This window comes from Macaca nemestrina, chromosome 9 (genome assembly GCF_043159975.1).
Source record: "Macaca nemestrina isolate mMacNem1 chromosome 9, mMacNem.hap1, whole genome shotgun sequence".
Classification (NCBI taxonomy): Eukaryota; Metazoa; Chordata; class Mammalia; order Primates; family Cercopithecidae; genus Macaca; species Macaca nemestrina.
The window spans coordinates 116,332,336-116,345,281 of record NC_092133.1 but is presented as its reverse complement, the minus strand read 5'-3'; the positions used below and the strand labels follow the sequence as shown (position 1 = coordinate 116,345,281).

General features: G+C 47.1%; 1 protein-coding gene across 3 annotated transcripts in view; it reads right to left on the bottom strand.

Annotated features, from left to right (window-relative positions):
- LOC105479988 (mohawk homeobox) overlaps positions 1–12,490 on the bottom strand; it is a 74,966-nt gene extending 62,476 nt beyond the window's left edge. For all 3 annotated transcript variants that reach the window (XM_011738360.3, XM_011738363.3, XM_011738362.3), the window contains exons 1-5: positions 12,360–12,490; positions 9,863–10,132; positions 7,983–8,142; positions 1,452–1,605; positions 688–1,023 (exon numbers count right to left, since the gene is read on the bottom strand). In XM_011738360.3, coding sequence (XP_011736662.1) covers positions 688–1,023; positions 1,452–1,605; positions 7,983–8,142; positions 9,863–10,050 — 838 coding nt within the window. In that variant the 5' untranslated portion in view covers positions 10,051–10,132; positions 12,360–12,490. The remainder of the gene's footprint in view (positions 1–687; positions 1,024–1,451; positions 1,606–7,982; positions 8,143–9,862; positions 10,133–12,359) is intronic.
- Between the last annotated feature and the right edge of the window lie 456 nt (positions 12,491–12,946).

The window sequence follows — 12,946 nt, the reverse complement described above, 5'->3', positions numbered from 1 at the left end:
TTTACCAAACCTACTACTCTATCTGAAAGTTTTGGACAGGTTGGAATCAATTCTTTATTTCTGGAAGGAAAGTAAAATTTTAAAAGCTATCTTTCAGCCCTGCTTATGCTTTTCAGGAATGAGAGTAAAATTTCCAGAGCAATGGAAGCCAGACCTATACTTTTCTTTCACAAAAGCTTGGCACCCCTATTAATTTGTTTTCATTTACCATCACTATTTAGCAATCAAAGCATTTAACAGAAAAGACATAATACAAAGTATTTGCAGGACTGGCCACAATCTGGCACTATCCTCTATTATGAATTATTCATAAAAGCCAGTATATACCTCCCCTAAACATTGTTATTATGAAGATTAAAATTATCATTAAGAATGAAAATTCTTCCATCTTGAGTTAATTTTTGTATAAAATCAAAACAAAAATATTAAAAAATTAAAATTAAAAAATAGAAAAATAAAACTTCTTATCTTTAATACGAAAACTGAAAATTTCTCAATAAGACCATAATCTACTAACAAATTTATCCATTGGCAATTATAAACAAAATGAAAGCTTTAAAACTGAATTATGGGCAATATGTGAATAATCTGATGCCTTTATACCTGTTAAAATAAACCCCTCTGATGCAGTTTTAATTGTACTTTAAAAAGGTATCACAGGAATTACTACAGAAAACATGGGCTTACCTGTGCGATAGACAAAGTTGCCTTCAGTTTCTGATGACGATGGAGACACTAATTCTTCCTCAAATTCATTGGAGCTAAAAGATCCCGAGTGGTTTCTTTGCCTTGTTTTTCCCATCATGGTAGTGTTCGTGGCCATGACATGTCTCAAAGAGTCATTAAGGTAACGGTTCAACAAGCTGCTCTTGTATTTGGGGGGTGCCACGTAGTCCTCACTGGCCCGTGACTCTGGCCTCACTCCTGCTTTGATGACTGAGCTCTCACTTTTAATCACGGGATGGTGAACTGGGGTATTATAGCCCCCTTCATTCATGTGGTTTCTTGGAGGATTTTCTCCATCTACAGTGGAACAGTATCACTAAGTAGGATAGTAGGCACAGTTTCCCCCAGCCACCCAACTCTTATATTTAATCCTTAAAAATATATAAAGGAAATATATTTAAAGTATATAAAATTATCTTTGATATTCAAGATTAATTTTTAGGCAATGAAAGCAAATGTTTATGTCATCTCTCACTTATGGTATTTTAATTTTAATGAATTTCACTGAATATGTTATTCTGACACACGGTATATCTATAAACAAGAGGAAATGGCCATCATTCCTTTGGTCATTTATAGTATTATAAAAGTGAAGTTACTTCATGCAATAAAAAAGAACCGTTATGGCACCATCATATTTTGTGAGAGCAACCTTAAAAATAGCAATTATGGTGAACTTGCTATAGAGGCAAAACAAAGAAAGCAAAATAAAAATATTAACAAACCTTCAGAACACGAGTCATCACTGCTTATGCTAAGCCGTTCAGCATTGCCTTGAACATACTTGTTGTATAACTTTATTCTCAAAGCCCAGCTTAAATCTGGCTGTCGAACGGTATTCTTAAGCCGACGTCTTGCATTAGCAAACCAATTTGACACCTAAAAAGGTATTATTTTTCAATTAACAAAACTTGAAAACATTATCCATGGTGCAATTATTTTCTCACAAAGGAGCTAAGCCTCTCTCAGCACCTCTGATCATTAAATATTCTCAGGACATAAGAATACTGGACATTCATATCCATTCATTCATTCGACAAACATGTTGCTTACTACAGACACTGAGCACTTAGTGTATTTGTGGAATAAGGAAAAATGAAGAGGCCTTGACCTCAAAAAATTCTAGTAAGAGAAAAGTCCAGTCAGAGAAGTAGGAGGGTATACAAATAGCTAATATAAGAAAGAATGTGATGAATGGCATACAAGACATTAAAATGATACAGGAGTCCAAAAGAAAAAGGGGTTACTTTCATATGTGACTCCAGCCTTTTTGAGGAATTTAAGTGAGGCTTTGAAGAAGGTCCAGAATAGGTCAGGTTGAGAGGGAAGGGAAGTGCATTCCCAATAAAGAGGACACAGGAACAAATGGAAGTGAAATTCCAGAGAAATTGTAGGGGCTGAGGAAGAGGGAAGAGTTAAAGATGACCTTGAGTCATCAAACCTGTGTAACCAAGAGAAAGGTAGTGCACGTGGGGAAAGAGATAAAACTTTTTGAGGATAAAATGATGTGTTTGGCTTGGGCAATGTCTAGTTTGAGGTGCTAATACTGGTGACATGTCTGGTAAGAAAATAAAAGTGGTATCTGAGATTGAAGGGAGGGGATGACCAAATTCAAGAGGAAAAGGCACAGAGGTAATTGTCAAAGTTGCAAGAGTAGAAAGAATGAAAGCAGGGTCAAAGACCAAGCTTTGGAAACCATTAGAGATGAAAAAGGTGGGACCTGTTTGCTTCCAAAAGATGAGCTAGCAAAACAAGCAGAGGCAGAGCCATCGGTGAAGAGGAGGAAAATAAACCAAAGAACTCCTCACTTTAAGCCAAAAGTCAAGTGTTGCTTAGACAAATAGTTGAAGGCAAAGAAAGAAACATTTCAAGACAAAGAAAAGATACTTCCATTCTTTTTTTGAAGATGCCACTGGATTTGTACTTGAGATTTCTTCTAAAATATCAGGCTATCATCAGTGCAGAGATTTTTAGAAACTCAAAAGGGCAATACTTGCCTTTAAAAGAATGAAACATGGGAAGAGAATTAAGTTTTTCTGCCAGTTTGGTCCAGAACATGACCAAACTGAGGAATTTAAGCTAGGCTTTGAAGAAAGGCCAGATTACTATAATGGTTTGTGTGGCAGTGTTTGTACTGGAAATTTCTCCTTTTTTTTTTTTTTCTAGATTTATACCATAAATACACATTTTTTGTGCATTACTCAAATTCTTATTATTCTACTTTTAAAAAACCCTCAAATTATACTTTTTCTCCCTGTCCTCATGGGTAAACACATGCTGGGTTTCCCATATGTATTTAATATTCAATATAGTCAGTACTATCTTCTTTGTACCTGAAGCAATGATAGTTATCCTTTCAAATTTATATGCAATGACATATAATCTCACTATGGCATTTCAGAAGTCAGTCTTCATCAACACTTCTTCCTGCTAAGCTATGTTACTATGACTATGATTCGGTCTGGCTTCAAATTCTCAGTCTGAATTCGAATTCTCAGTCCTTCCCATTCTCTACAGACAGACAACAAAATTACTGAGTGACTATTGTACTTTAGCCATGGTGTGAAGTTCTAGGAATGAATAAGCTTTGTCTTCTGCACTCCCAGAAGGACTAGCAGAAAAGAACTACACATAATTAACTGGGATACACCGGTGAACATTAGCTGTGGAAGCACATGGAGCCTGATCCCTTTCTTCATGAAATTTCTCAATCTTTCCTTGGATTCTTCAACTCACTGTCAAAATCTTTATCCAACTACTTTATCCAACTATACTACTAACTGGGAATTTGGAAACATTTCTCTTTCTAACTTCCCTCTCTTCCATTCTGTTCTCTTAAATCGATCTTAGCAACTATCATCAAATTCAAGAATTGATGCACCATTTTGATTTAATCACTTCACTCCTTCAAATCCTCATAAATGTCCTGTTATCCCATAATCACCATACAATGGAAAAGGACCTGGCTTCCTGTTCTGAATTTGCCAAAACCATGCGGTATGAATTTGGATAAGTTATTCAACTTTACTGAACTTTGAATCCTTCATCTCTAAAATGGATTTGATGGTTCCTAATATCCTTGTTAGCTCTAAAAATTAAGATGGGCGAATACAGCCCAAGTTTCCCTACAGCAATGTTAATATCCTTTACACTAGGTACTAACCTCCCTCTGTTGACCAGTACTGTCTCCAGCAAGAGTGTTTTTGTCCTTCTTTGCTCCTTTCACACAGAGTACAGCCTGCAACTTCCCCTAGATCATTCATATTTACTAGAATTCAACTCCAAAACATTTCTGTAACTTTCTTTACTAAACAGGATATAATTCAGACTAACCTTAAATCTTCACACAGCAACCACACATAGTACAGTGTAAAATCCAATTCTTATGAAACTCTTCTTATAATGAAAATGCAATGGCCTTCTAATTTAAAAAAAAGTACTACACTATCCTTCTAACAGACAAAAATGGGGGAACATTTAAATGATTTAAATGTCATAGGGGATTAACTAACTTTTCATACATAGGAGTCATATCTCTTTTATGTTTTATATACTCATAGTCTTTTATTTTTTACCATATTATAATAGTTACACATTAGGTGATTTTCCAGAAAGATTTGCTGATGTCTAATATAGACTGTTTCAAAACTGATTTCATAAATTGACCACCACCCAATCTGGTAATATATGTATTCTGCTGGGGTTTTTTGTTTTTTTTTTTTTTTTTCAGTACAACCTAACAGATAGATACACTCCAAGGTCTTTAATGTGTATTTGCAGTAGGTCCTGCAAACAGCAAATAGCTGGTTAACAAATTTGCATATTCTTGTTTTGCATTACTTTCTTGATGAATTAATGCAAATTCCATCTGTTTCACTGAAGGTAAAAATATCGGTTCAAATTTTCTACTTTTAATCTACTATGGATTCCTTCGGGTTGTCATTCATATTCTCTTCAAATTGTATTTTACATGAAACAGGTCTCCTTACCAAGGATAGGTTCTGGAACAGAATTTTACTGTCAAACTGAATGCTATGTGTGTATATATGTATAGATGTTTGGGCCTCTAAGTTTCCACTATAAAATATGGGAGATAGTTAGATACGACTAATTTATATAATTATATTTTATATTGGTATCTATCTGTCTATCTATCTCCCATATTTTATAGTGAAAGATTAGAGGGTCAACTGTCTCGAAGCTGGGAGGGAAAACTAATATTCATCCTACTTTAACAAAGGTGTTTACATTCATCATGTTGACAGAGCAATTGTTATAGTACACCCAAAGGGATAAACTGGCATCTGTCCATCTTTGAACACACTGAATTAACAAACTTCTGAGCTATTCAACTGAAATATTGAGCATTTCATTCCCACACCATGTAATATAACACTTGGAATAATGAATAAGGACCAATCTGAGATTTTGTTGAATATTTAACAGTTGTTATAAGCCTTATAGCTGATAACAGCATATATATCTCAGCAGGCACACTCAGTACCAACGAAAAACAGAGTTATGTCAACAGTGGAGACAGGATCTTGGAACATAGTAGTTTTAACAAATCGTATGTGGACAGATCACAGGAATATGAGACTTCCATTATTAGAGGAGGAAGCATTAACATCTACTCATTGTTCCTTGGTAAGTTCCATATCCTGCAATAATACAAACCCCAATCACATACCATTTTATACTATTCCACAACAAAGCTGTTTATATTTTGAGAGTACAGAGTGTATTTCTTTTTTTTTTTTTTTTTTGAGACGGAGTCTCGCTCTGTCGCCCAGGCTGGAGTGCAGTGGCCGGATCTCAGCTCACTGCAAGCTCCGCCTCCCGCGTTCACGCCATTCTCCTGCCTCAGCCTCCGGAGTAGCTGGGACTACAGGCGCCGCCACCACGCCCGGCTAGTTTTTTGTATTTTTTAGTAGAGACGGGGTTTCACCGTGTTAACCAAGATGGTCTCGATCTCCTGACCTCGTGATCCGCCCGCCTCAGCCTCCCAAAGTGCTGGGATTACAGGCTTGAGCCACCGCGCCCGGCCCAGAGTGTATTTCTATAGCATTTGAACAATGATCAGCCATAGGATCAGCCATAAGATCCATTGGTAATTCTATACATTTTAATTTTTTCCATTTATCACTTTAAAGCTTCAGAAACCAGCTTCATGAATAATAAAATTTGAAATCATTATACAGTTGTCATTTATTATTATAAAAGTTATTTTACCCCACTTAAAATTACATATGTTTGTGCATTTTTATTTTCTGAGGACTAGTGTAAGAGAAAAAAAGTGTTTTGAATGAAAATTTCATGTAAAGCATATTTTAAAAATGTAATAGCGTCACCAAGATCTGAATGTAAAAAGCATTTTTATTTGTATTTGAACTATCATTACAGGTGGCAAATAATTTAAAATTACAACTACTTGTATTGCAACTCAACAAAAGTACTACATAAGAAAGTTTAAATGGCTCTCCTAATGACAAATGCTACTTCGTAATTTAAAAACATCCTAACACATGTCATAAATGTTCTTTTGCTTTCTGTATGAAAGAATAGCCACTATTAAATATAAAGCTCTATATCAACCAGAATAACTTAGTGTTTCATTGCTGACATCATGTGAAATATTCAAATAACTCTATAAATTAGTGTATTTTAAAAATAAATAGCATACTTATTTAAACGAAATTTTAACATAGGTTATTTATTTTCATAACTCAGGTTTTTCTGACTGGAATAATTTATTTAGAAACTACTTTGGTAAATCGCTAAAAGATTCATAGTTCTATGTTAAACAGTTATTAAGCCAAGAACACTAAATTAATTTTCCCCTCCACTGCTGCAGCAAATCACTATTAATACCATTGCCTGATAATATAAAAGAAACAGATGTTTTTGTATATAATTATATTCTGAAAATAAGCAGAAATTACATATTCTAGTATTGATAGCCTGACTATAAGTCAAGTTTCACACCTTGTCAAACTTTCCAGTAATTCCTAAAGGGAAATTTTAAATACTCCGGAAAGCAATTTTTATTTTATCCACTAGTTCCTTTTTTTCTTTTTGGAGCTCCTGCTTACTGTAAATTTAGTGGAATGGCCAAATTTTCACAATCAGGTAATGCTATTGTAATGTGCAAAACTTCTCACCTGATGTAGCTCCTCCTCCTCTTCTTTCTGAATAAATTTGCCTGTTTGCATGTAGAAAGTTCAAGCCACCATATTTATTTTTTTAAAAAAATTATGACATGATGGGAAAAGCATTTGATCTGGAATTATTTATTTCCAGGCCTATCTCTGTCTTTTACTGACCCAACTGCCCCAAGTCTTGGTTATGTCAAGTGTAAAATTCTTATAATAACTGCCTACAACATCGTGGTTTTGTGAACAGTAAGATTCAGTTTTGAAAAGCTAGTCAAATGTAAAGTAACGCTGTTCACCAGAGAACACAAACTTAGCACCATTTCTCCACACTTGGCAAAGTAACTCAACCATCTGAAATCTGCCTCCTCTCCTTAAGCCCAGCAGAAAAGCATCAGGAGCAAAATGCTGTGGATTGCAGCTAATGCTTAGGATGCTTCCTATTAAAAAAAAAAAAAAAAAAGTTTTTCGGGGTGGGGGAGTGGGGGGGGGGGTGTTGATCCAAACATCATTTCTTATCTTTCTATCCCCTACTCCTAGCTGTCAGTAATGGTAATTTTGAAAGTTACTCTGTACCTGAGCTTTAATACTGGGCCTTAATATGGAGTGTCACACTGCACGGTTCTCAAAGTGGGATTCCTTCCTAGCCTCAGCTGCAGCAACACCTGGGGCCTTGTAAGAGATGCAAATGATGGTCTCACCCCAGACCTGCTGAATCCGAAACTGGGAGGTGGAGTCTAGCGATTTGTGTTTTAAGCCCTCCAGGCGATTCTGATGCTCACTAATGTTGAAAATCACCGCAGATGGCATCATCTGGATTCATCTATATGTGGCTCTTGAATCCAGATTCCCAGTTACCTTCTCATAAGTCTGCAGTTTACTTTTCACTTCCCTCCCTGACAGCGCTTCCTGCATTCCTTCCTGCACCGAGCATCCGCACTGAACTGAGGGATGAGGGTGAGAAGTAATTCAGAAACTCCCACAGCTCGGCTCCATCCCTCTCCAGGTAGAAGCGCCACGTGGAGAGCCTCACGAACCCTAAGCGTGCCCGCTCTTCAGCCCCTCGCCGGGAAACGGATCAGGGGGTTAATTAGTCCTGATTACCTGTACTAGCGTCATCTGCGAGCCGAGGGCCAAGAGTATCTTCTCGGTCTTGGTGGGGTACGGGTTGTCACGGTGCTTGTAAAGCCACTGCTTGAGGGGCCGCGCCATGTCTTGCAGGGCCTGCCGCTTGTGCCTCACCTTCCCGCCATTCTGCCGGGCGCTGGGACATGGGGAGAGGAGGAGGCCCTGGTGAGCGACACGATTGCCCGCCCGGCCCCTCCACGTACCGGCCGAGTCCGAACCCCACATCCAAGCTGCGCAGTCCTGCCTTGCGCCCCTGCTCCGCGCGCGCCCAGAGTTTGGGAGAGGCAGGAAGTGGGAGCCACAAAGTTTCTGGATGGGGAGGTCATTTCGCTAGGTTTATCTTGAGTAGGGGGATATTTTGAACTCAATACCCCAAGGTTAGAGGTTTAGGAGACGAAGGTCAAGTGATTTGAAGAAAACGGCTATTCCAGTCGCGGCTCTGGGCAGCGGGGCTAACTGCTACCCTTCCCTCGCCCGCTGGCGCCGCGCCCTCGAGTGACCCTGGCCTGGCAGGCCTGGCAGGGTATGTGGCTGGCTCTCGAAACTTTCCTCGGGGATCTCTTGTCTGCTCCCAGAGGCTTTCCGTCGCCTGTGGTCAGGGGAAAGGTCGCCGACTGGACAGAGGGAATAAAGCAAAGGAGCACTGCCTCCCCCGCTCTCTTTAAGCTCTCTATTTCCTTTAATCTTTTAGGAAAAGGGGGAAACTTTCCAAAGGAGGTGGTGGTTTGTGGAGGAAGGCTGCAGAACCCAAAAACACTGTCGGGCCGTTTCCCGACTAAGGGAGGGTTAAAAGTACGGCAAGCTCTGTCACATCAGGTAAAGTAAAAAGACCTCAGGAAAAGCATATTCAAAGGAGGAGGAGGAGGCAGAGGCAGCCACGAGCCTGGAGCCAGGAGCCAGGAGCCTGGAGCGTAGCCTGGGGCGATGCGCTCCCGCACCGGTCCGGGAGGTGTCGCGCGCGGCCGCCGGCGCGCCCAGCCGCTCCTCGAGGCTTGCGCGCCTGCGCCGGAGCGTCCTGGGTTTCTGCCTCTTTAAACACTTTGAAATGCAATTCCACCCGAAGCGACTGGTAGTAACATTTTGACGAAACCGAATCTCTATTTTACTAAGCAGCGACGCCGCAGAACAAGCAGCTGATGCAATCGTTCAGGTGGAGGCGGCCAGGACTGCCACCCCTCCCCAGCTGGGCGTCCGGGAAGCCGCCGGGATCCGGCCGGGCATAGCCTGCCCTCCACTCACCGGCAGTCTGAGCAGCTGGCCCACCCGCAAGCTGCCGCCCCCCAGCATCACCCTCACCCCGCTAAACCCAAAGCCTGCCCCGCAGGCCCAGAGCCTCCCCCTCCGGGTTCGCTGCGGGCCACGCCGAGCCGCGCGCGCGCCCGGGACTCCCTGCGGGGAGGCTACCTTCCCGACTCCTTGGGCCAGGCGAGCCGCGGGGCCCTGGCGAGGGGCTGGGGTGACCGAAGAGAAGTCCGCGGAGTCTGAGCCGGGACTCCCCGACTACTTGGCTTCGCCTGTTTCTCTGCACCCAGCTCAGTCCTTTTTCCTCGCCCTCAGCCGCGCACCGGCACCCGCAGTCCGGAGAGGGGCAAATAACCCCCAAATCCGAGGTCCAGGCAGCGAGGACCGAGGGGCAGCTCCTGGCGCCCTCAGTCTCCACCAAGCTCTTTGGAGCTGCCCCGACGAATTGATCCCTCATGTTGTGAGATAGGAGCCCGTTAACATGAGAACGCGCGAGCCCTGGAGAGGCAGACCTGCACATCCAGGGAACTCCGGGCCCTTTGCCCCCAACCCGCCCGCGTTGCCGCGGGACCCCAGCACAGCTCACCGCCCCCTGCCCCCGGGAGTGCGCATACCCTGTCCTCCGGTGTCTCAGGCCGAGGTTGTCCTTGAGGGGCGGGCCGTCGGGAATGCCCACCTCGGGGCGGGCGTGAGGACTGTCCAGGACACTGCTGTAGGGCCGGCCACCCCGCTCCCGCTCCGGGGCGCCTCCGTCCTCAAACAGCACCGCACCGCTGAGCTTGTTGAAGACGATGGTGTTCATGGTGCCGGGTGGCAGGGACGCGCTGCGCGGCCGCAGAGCCTCGGGGCTTGGCCGCCGGGAGCTCCGCAGCAGGGCTCGGCTTCTAGGAGAGGAAGGTGCATCTCGTTACTTACTGGCTGAGAGTGCTTAGACCCCTGCAGGTCCTGGGCCTTGAACTTGGCCGGGTCGCCGGGCTGCAGAGCCGAGGGGAGGAGCGGCGCCGCCGCAAATGGCAGGGACCCTGCGGCTCTCCCCAGTTGGCTACACGCCCCCGCCCCTGCAGGCTCCCTGGACAGGTACTTGCCCTCTTCCTTGCCTGGGCGATCGATCCCCCCTTCCCCTCACTCCCCAGAACTACAACCGGGAATCATTCACCCGCAGAGGCAAAGGAAACGAATTCCCAAACGAGCCTCTGGGTTTCAGTTTGTGTCTGGGAGAGGCATACTCCGGACTGCGGAGCCGGGACCGGCGTGAGGCCGCGCGTGGTTCTTCAATCACAGCAGAAGACTAAAGCCTCTGGGACCCCCATCTCGGGGCGTCAGGAGGGACTGGATGGAAGGGAAGAGTTGGGATAATGTGCCAACCGCATCCGCAAGGCCCAGTTCATGAGTCCCAGGCCATACCGGAATTTGGAGGATTTTCGTGTTTTCTAGATAGTGGATGGTTTGGTTGCAACCCCCGCATCTTCTGCCCGATAAGGTCCCCCGGGGTGAGGTTGGGTTCAAGGACAGGGAAAAGTTAAGTGGTGTCAGGACGAAAGCACCACTTCTCCCCCTTCTCTCCCCGAATCTTCCTATCATCCCCCAACGCGCCCCGGGACGTGCATGGTCCTAAGGTCCAAGGCGCCAGGACCCAGGTCCCGAGAGCCCTCAATCAGTGCCATTCTCTTCCGCAGCACGGGTGTCAGTCGCGGGCTCGGAGCCCCTTGACACTCGCTCCTCTCTGGGGTCTCCGGGGACCCTTTCAGAGGCCGTAAAGGTGTCAGAAGCCCAGGTCAGGAGGCAGCTTGGTCGGCGCACCTCCCGGGCTGCGGCTGCCACTGTCGGGGAGAGCCAGCAGCTCACCTCTGGGGTCGCGGAGACCCTGAGCCTTTGCCTGCCGCGCACGGGCGTCAGGGGCAAGTCCGCGCGGCCGCGGAGCCGCAGAGTTACAGCCCCAGGGCGCGCAGCCGCCCTCGCCCGCCCCATCTCCCCGCCTCGCGCCTCGGGACAGCTCCCGTTTCCTCCGAGCGGCCTCCGCTTCGCTGCCAGCGCCCCCTTTGCCCGTCCAGTCGCGGCATGGGCTGCTACTCCACTAACACACGCGCGCGCGCATACACACACACACACACACACACACACACACACACACACACCCTCTGCCTCGCCGAGTGCCCACACTCGCCAACGCCCCCGCCCCGCCCTCCGGCCACCGCAGCAGAGGCCACGCGTGACATTTAGGACTGTGGCCACCGCGATCAAACTACGGCTACGGTCTGTGTTCGTAGGGAAGTGAAGTCAGACCTCTGCTGGATGCCGCGTGTCCCTTAGGACTGCGTCCTCCCGCGCAGACAGGTACGTGCCTGGGGTGTGCACACAGCCTCGGCAATAAGTGTCAAAGAGAATTTCCGCGCTCGCAGCCCCTGTTCTACAGTCAAGACTAGCGTTGCTGTTTTCTTTTAACGTCAGTGCCCTTGGGGATGTGCGTTCATGCTGCTTTATTTGTACAAGACACCTTTCCCTGGCCCGGCCTTCTCCGCGCCACCCCAGTGCGTCCTCCTAGATGCGACGACGTGTTTTTCCTAGCGAAGTCACCACGAGGTTAGCCACCTCGGACCCTTCCCCGGCAGCCCCAAGCCCACGCAGAGATCGCAGACACAGACAACCGGCGCGCTCTAGGTCTGCAGGCAGCAGGCTCAGAGGCAAGCGATGGCAAAGGTCCGAGCGCTGTCCTGTCGCAAGGGGTCCGGGGGCGTGTGAACCACACTTCCTGACCCTCCCAGGACTCCGGCGCGCGGCCACCCGCGCCTCTTCTCAAATCACTTACCCGGATTCACTCCAGACTGTGGCCGGGGAGGTCACTCCCTGCAGAAGTGTCCCCCTCCCCCCAACGCCGGCGAATAATTTTAAAGCAAAGGAGGCGCGGCCAGGTGGGCTCCCAGGCTCCGCGCAGGCCCTTGGGTCAGGCTTGGCCGCCACCCGAGCGCGTCTCCACCAGACCTTGGAGGGAAGTTGGGGGAAGGGCGGGGAGAGCACCAGCGCCCGGGGCACAGGGAAGGTGGGGCGCAGGGGCCAGAGCGAGCCTGGCGTTCCCCGGCAGCCGGCTGGGACTCGGCGACGCGGGGGCTGTACCTGTGGCTGCGGGGCCGGCGGCCGGCTGCAGGGCGGCTGGCTCTCCCGCCTCGAGACTAGGCGCACTCCCATCCCCGCCGCATGTTCTCCACGCGGGCTCCGGCGCGCTCACCACCGCCACCGCTGTCGTCTCGGCTTTATTTACCCAGCCCGGCGCGCGCGGCCCGGGAACAGGAATAGCGAGGCCTTCTCATGTTTCCTGACTGCGCGGCCCAGCCGGCGAACATCCTGCGGGCGCAGTATCCACGTTCCCGGGCGGGTGGAGAGGAAGCATCCGCGCCCGCCCGGCCGCGGGGGCTGCTGTTAACCCCTAGCAGAGGAACCGCTGCCGGGGAGCCCCGGGCCCGCCGAGTCCTGCGGAGCCGGGCGCGGCTCCCAGATCCGCCGGCCTCGCAGGCGTGGAGCAGACGGGGCTTATCCCTTCGCACTTTAGGAGAGAAATTGGAGAAGCTGCCGGGAGCTCTCGGCTCCGGCTCCAGAAGCTGGGAGACTGCGGTGCAAATCCCGTGTCTTAGCTGGCCCGATTGCCGGAAATTTCACCGCGCGTGGCTAGGCGGGAGAGGCCACTGTGACGCGCCCTGTATTTC